Source organism: Seriola dumerili, unplaced genomic scaffold (genome assembly GCF_002260705.1).
Source record: "Seriola dumerili isolate Sdu_G_001 unplaced genomic scaffold, Sdu_1.0 BDQW01000068.1, whole genome shotgun sequence".
Lineage (NCBI taxonomy): Eukaryota > Metazoa > Chordata > Actinopteri > Carangiformes > Carangidae > Seriola > Seriola dumerili.
The window spans coordinates 8,843,581-8,849,838 of NW_019174323.1; the positions used below are offsets into that span (position 1 = coordinate 8,843,581).

Sequence of the window (6,258 nt, forward strand, 5' to 3'; positions counted from 1 at the left end):
TTCCTCCAGCCTCCCTCTCTCTTTCTCTCTCTCCCCCCTCCTCCTCCTCCTCCTCTCTCTCTCTCTCTCTCTCGTCTCTCGTGTCTCTCTCCCTCTCTTTTTTTTTCCTCCTATTTATGAAAACGTCACTTCAAGTCCCTCCCTGTTTGAATCTCATTAGTTTCTTGTGTGTTTCTCCCTGTCAATAATCCTGAATCCAGACTCTCTCTATTTCCATCCCTCTCTATCTGTCAATCAGCGCCGCCTTTGAACTGAAAACCACTCCGACCAACTTCAACTCACTCAATCCGAGCGGCTCGGCTCCTTCTCCGGCTTCCTTTTTCTGCCAAGATTCCCTTCTTTTTTAGTTTTGTACCAACCGCCAGAGCTTTGGAAAACGCCAGTACAGACCCCAAACTTAAACTCGGACTTTCTAGATCACCGAGATCAAGGGTTTAAAACTTTGTGTTTTGCCCCCTAAAAAAAAAAAAAATTTTTGCTCGGGAAAAATGCCGCAGCTCAACGGCGGTGGAGGGGACGATCTGGGTGCAAACGATGAAATGATTGCCTTCAAAGACGAAGGGGAGCAGGAAGAGAAAATTTCGGAGAACTCCTCGGCAGAAAGGGATTTAGCAGATGTCAAATCTTCTCTTGTAAACGAGTCGGAAACGAATCAAAACAGCTCGTCGGATTCAGAGGTAAGTTGCAGATTAAAAACATGGATCGATCGTCCCCGGTTCTGTTAAGTTAGAGGCCTACGTTTCTTACACAGTAACGCTGATAGACTTGAAAAGAAAAAGTTAACTATCACCCTCATCGCCCCGTTGTGTTAACTTTAACGCAATCCCTGTGTTTCATTGCATTTCAAGGCGGAAAGACGGCCTCCGCCTAGATCTGAAACTTTCAGAGACAAAACAAGAGAAAGTTTAGAGGAGGGTGAGTTTCTGGTTTATTGTTCCACTCTTGTTTTTATTTTTGCACCATGACATTATAAGTGCCTGACGGAGGGGACACTCCCCGCTTTATTCCTCAATTGCATTTTTTTCTGGAAAAAAAAGTCTCCAAGGCCACTTTATAAAAAGTTTTCTTCTTTTTTCCCCCCCCGCCATGTTAGCTGCGAAAAGGCAAGATGGAGGGCTGTTCAAGAGCCCACCGTACCCGGGCTATCCATTTATAATGATCCCCGATCTCACAAGCCCCTACCTTCCCAATGGATCACTTTCTCCAACAGCACGCACAGTAAGTTCATTTATTTACAACTGTATGTGCACACACACTCCTCACACAGAGACACACACACACACAGACACAGACACACACACATACACACACACACGGACTCCGCGAGGACACGGAGGCAGCCAGACACGGGAGGGTTGTCACCCAGAAGTGCAGCCGATAAAAATGTAGAGCCAAGTTTTGCAACTCCCCATGAAGTGTACAGTACAATGGCATGCATGTCCGCCTGCAGCTCCAAGCCTGTGTGTTTGTAATGGTCAGCAGCAGCTAGCATGCTAACAGTGCTAAGCGCTAGGACTCATTGCAATGAAAAAGGACATAATGGTTTTATGGCAGGTCATGTGCACATGACATTTTTACTGGTATGCTCCCTGAATTTCCGCTTGAGCAACTTTTAAATTAAATGCATGGTCAATGTGAAATTATTATTATCATCATTATTGTCATTATTATGATTACTATTATTATTAATAATATAATGCAGGGTCTGCTGTATTCCAGGCTACAAGTGCATGTTTTTATCCCACTGAATAATGCAATTGGCTGGTGTTTGCACAGCCTCATCAAAAATGCCCTTTTTTCTACCACAAACTGCATGAGCACTCAGACCTTTACACTGGCTTTCTGACATACTGTAAGCAGTGTAAAGCAATGTAAAACCACACAAATAAAATCAATATGCAAATGTGCTTTTCAAAGTGATTTGCATGTGTCAAAACGTGTGAAGACATTGTGTGAAAGGTGCATGCATTAAAAATTTGACAGCTTTTTTTTTTTTTTCTCCCCCTTCCAAAACATTAGACAATATTTTTTTCTGATTGATGTCTATTTAGATATATTAAGATGTGTGATTTGTTGAATAGAAACCCTGTGCTGTGCTCTGCATCACGTGCACCACCTTTGCTTCTATTGAGGAATCTATTGGCTTTTTTTTTTTTTTTTTTTTTTTTATAAAGCATGTGCCATGCAACCCCATATTTATAAATAAATTCATGTTATTTATTTAGACACAATCAGCCATGCTATAATTATGCACACTTACTCATTTGCTCAGCACCTCACTAGTCCCACTGGGCAATGGCAGTCCTTAAGCGGCATAATTTTTTCAACCATGGGTGTTTTTTTTGCCCCCCTATTTTAAACGGTTGCAATTACAAGTCTGCGCTTTAGGACCTGTCATCTCATTTTACAAGGTTAAGGCAAAGACCAAGCATTAGGAAATTTGACCCCCCCTACCTCCCCATCAGCTCTGCCTAACGAAACTGATATTTGTTACCTCAATTTTTTGTGTGCTGTGCACACCTTGAAAATAAATGCACATCTGACACATAATGCCTTCTTTTGTGTTTCTGCTTTTGAGTTCAACATGATCACCCAGGGTTTCACTTGAAATATTTTTTTTTGCTGCTTACACAATCCTGTGTGTGTGTGTTTTATAGTTAAAAAGATTTTTATCATTCTCGGCTTATGCACATATGAGAACATTTTGCCATTCTTTTCCTCTTACTCAGCCAGCCTCGTTAACGCTTCCGGCTGGTGTGTGGAATTAGTCACTCATTATTCTCATCATTACTGACACAAACACACATTCACAACAAGAACGCACATGATTTGAACTGAAGCAATCCCTTGTTGCTTTAGCAGAGGTTTGTAGTTCTCTTTGTGGCTATCGCAGCACTGTATCCTGTACTAGTCCGTGGAGCGCTCAGTTCACTGTGCTTATGCAGCAGTTAGGAAAGCAGTAAATTGTGTAGTGTGGCTGGAGGATGCTGCGGCGAGACAGTGTTGACCTTTGCTCTCTTAATTCCACCCCTGAAATACTATTTTCAGGCATATTTCAGCGATGGAAGGATCTTTTTTTTGTTTTTTAAATGCATGTTCCCTGATTTGTTACCTGTTGTTCAGCTTTCTCTCAACGCCACTTTCCTCTATTCAAGATAAAGTCATTACAAATATAAAATATGTAATAGTGACATGCTGACTATTGAAGAGGTGCTTCATTAGTAATAAAGTACACAAGATTTATTACAGGTGAATTCTCAGATGTACCTGAGCAGTGACTGGAGATGAACATGGTTTTCAGCTTGCAGTGGTCTTCTTACTGTATAGCCTCGGCCCCCACTGTCTGCAGCGCCCTGTGTGTCCAGCCATTAGAGCTTTGAAGTCAGCAGTCGCTGTAATATAAATGTATTAGACTTAAAGCTGGCATAAATAATTCACCTGGACATTGATTAGCTGTCTTGCTCCCTAACATGTCATGAGAGGCACTGAATATGACTGCGAGTATTATTGGAATGAGACTTTCTCTGTCTTGTCATGAAAGGCTTTGATTCTCGCTGCTTTTCCCTTCATTTTTCTTCCCCTGCTCCTCTTGGTTTGGACGGTGCTGTGATATTATTTTTAGGATGTGGATTTCAACATCTAGGCATTTTAAATGTGATTATTTTTATTTTTGGTTGTTTTTAATAGAAATGATTTTAAATTGAGATTTTGAATTTTTATTTCTGAGTGGCAAAATTATCAGAGTAAAATTCTGATCAATTTTGATTTTGTTTTAGTCAGTTGGCACTGTTCCTGGTCTGTTTGGACATATTACCTTGTTTCTGTGATTTCTCTTTTTGCATGACTTGAGGGGGGAAAAAAATTCCTGCATGTGGCAGTTACCATAATTTGTCTAACCTCTGGGAGCAATAACCAGTGAGAATTTGTTTTTCCTACCACCTAAGTCCAAGGAGGCTCACAATTTAGTATCATTTAGCAATTTGACATGACGCTGTGCCCGGGCTTTAAAAGCCCTCTTGCCCTTGTCTCCTCCTCTCCTCTCCCTGCCGTCTCCCTCCTCCCTAAACCTCACACAAAGGCCTGCTGGATCACTGGGTGCAGGTTGAATTGGAGAAGTGGCCTGGCCAGTTCACCCTGGTTTTCTGTCTCCTTTCACTTTCCCCCCTTGTTCCCTTTGCTCTCTCTACCTCCCTTCCTCTCTCTGTCTACCTTTTGTTTCCTGCCGATGCTAACACGGGGCTTGTGGAAAAAAGGCGGTGGGTTAACTCCGGTGCTGTGGGCTAACATCACACCTCAACAGGTCTGGAGACGCAGAGGCTGAGGGAGGGAGGACGGGATCTGGGCGGCCAGCTCTCCTGCATCGGGGCTGCAGGGCCGTAAATCCACTGGCTTTATTTACTGCCTCTCGGACTTATGAATGTTAAGATATTTGACGCCACCCCTGGCCCCATAATTCTCCAGGCCTGGAGACTTTTGGCGGAGGTTTTGAGTTTCGATGTATAATTACGAGTAGTTTAAAAAAGAACAAGAAAGTGTGTGTGTGTGTGTGTGTGTGTGTGTGTGTGTGCTCATGTGTGCGTGGGGGGGGGGCAAAGGGAGGGATGGGGTGAAAACGCAGCACCAAGCATCCACTGCTGTGTCTAGAGTGAAAAAAGATGCTCTCAGAACCTGTGGCGATCCTACTACAAGACGGTGGAAAGGCTTTGTGCAGTTGAAACAATAGCTTTTCTCCCCTTTTCCCTCTTTGTCTCAGTTGTGTTGTCGTGCTATAGGATCGCGCATGTTGCCGCGGATTCACCTTTTTTTTTTCTTTTTTTTTTTTTTTAAAGAAAAAATAAATCCACTTTCACACAGGCTGACTCCTTCCTTTATCATTTTTATTTTAGGAAGAAATAATGGGGGGATTTTCTGGTCAGATTATTGTAATGAACATGCAGAAATGAATGCAACACTGCCTCCTTTGTGCTCACGTGCACACATTGCTGGGGCCTTATCTGTTACAATTGACACAGACAGAGACAGTATCTTTCCGAAACATGGCAGCAACATAAGCATAACAATGGTATATCATATGGATTATGTGTGTTCGGCTGCTGTAAATGGATTTTTGCCTGTGACAAGAGGAAAGATAGTTTAATACGGATTTAAGGGATAGGGCCTACACCTTATCAAATTGGCTTTACATGTTAATAGGGCCTAATTGGTGTCCGTGGGGGGTTTGGTGGCACGACGCGGCCGCATTTTGTGCCTCTAGCCGCAAAATGCACTCTGAATTTAGTTGGAAGGTTGCGCTCCTTTTGTCTTGCAAATCACTTTTGTTTACAAAGTATGGCGGAAACGGCTCCTGCGCTCGCTCTCTCTCTCTCTCCCTCCCACTACTTCTTTTTGTGCTCCCTCTCTTCCTCTCTCTCTCTCTCTCCCTCTCTCTCTGCTGTTTCTCTCATCCTATGCTAGGAGAGGGGAAAGAAAAGGTCCTTATTTTTCTTCGACTCAATAAACAGTCATAAAAAGTACAATCTGCTTTGGATTTGAGGAGTTAAGTTAGAGAAAGAGAGAGGGGGGGGGGGCTGGGAAGCAAAGTTTGGCACCATTAAACTAAAATTGAGGCCTGCTAGACATTAGCGGTGCACAGCACATTCTCGGAGCTTAATTAGTCCGAACTGTAATTGTTCATGGTCTGCCAATAGGAGTAATGCTCAGGAAAAGTGGAGTTGCACTAAATCGGCCCAGGGTTTTTAAAACAATAAATCACTCGCATATTTGTGCCGTGATTCAGATGGAGGCTCGACCTCTCCCATCTCGACATGTGGTAAATTGTAAAGTCAATGAATCGCAGATGTAGGGGTGGGGGGAGGCGGCGGCGGCGGTGGTGGTGGTGGTGGTGGTGGTGGTAGTGGAGGGGACTCAGAAAGAGAAGGGAGAGGGAGAGTACAGTAAGGTTTTGTTAGTGCCTGGTGAATGAATGGAAAAGATTTCTGCAGTAAATATTTACTGAGGAGACATATATGTTTATTTCTCTCAGCTAGCAGGGATTAATTGTCAAATGCTGATGATGTTGGCCGGCTGAGCTGTGTGAGAGCTTGCTCACCCATCGATCTGTCGCTCTGCTTGCAAAAAAAAAAAAAAAAAAAAAAAAAAAATCTGTCAGTTTGTGGGTGTGTTTCTAATCAGATTTTTAACTAGTGCAAAGGGAGTATTGGTTCCCTGGTGGCAGTGTGAGCTGGGTTTGGGTGTAGCTAACATTCAGCTGCAGTCAAG

At 43.1% G+C, this 6,258-nt stretch overlaps 1 protein-coding gene across 16 annotated transcripts in view; it reads left to right on the forward strand.

Annotated features, from left to right (window-relative positions):
- Nucleotides 1-478: 478 nt before the first annotated feature.
- Nucleotides 479-6,258, forward strand: part of tcf7l2 (transcription factor 7 like 2) — a 95,844-nt gene continuing 90,064 nt past the window's right edge. For all 16 annotated transcript variants that reach the window (XM_022742459.1, XM_022742461.1, XM_022742465.1 and 13 more), the window contains exons 1-3: nucleotides 479-677; nucleotides 849-915; nucleotides 1,094-1,218. In XM_022742459.1, the coding sequence (XP_022598180.1) occupies nucleotides 489-677; nucleotides 849-915; nucleotides 1,094-1,218 (381 nt within the window). In that variant the 5' untranslated portion in view covers nucleotides 479-488. The remainder of the gene's footprint in view (nucleotides 678-848; nucleotides 916-1,093; nucleotides 1,219-6,258) is intronic.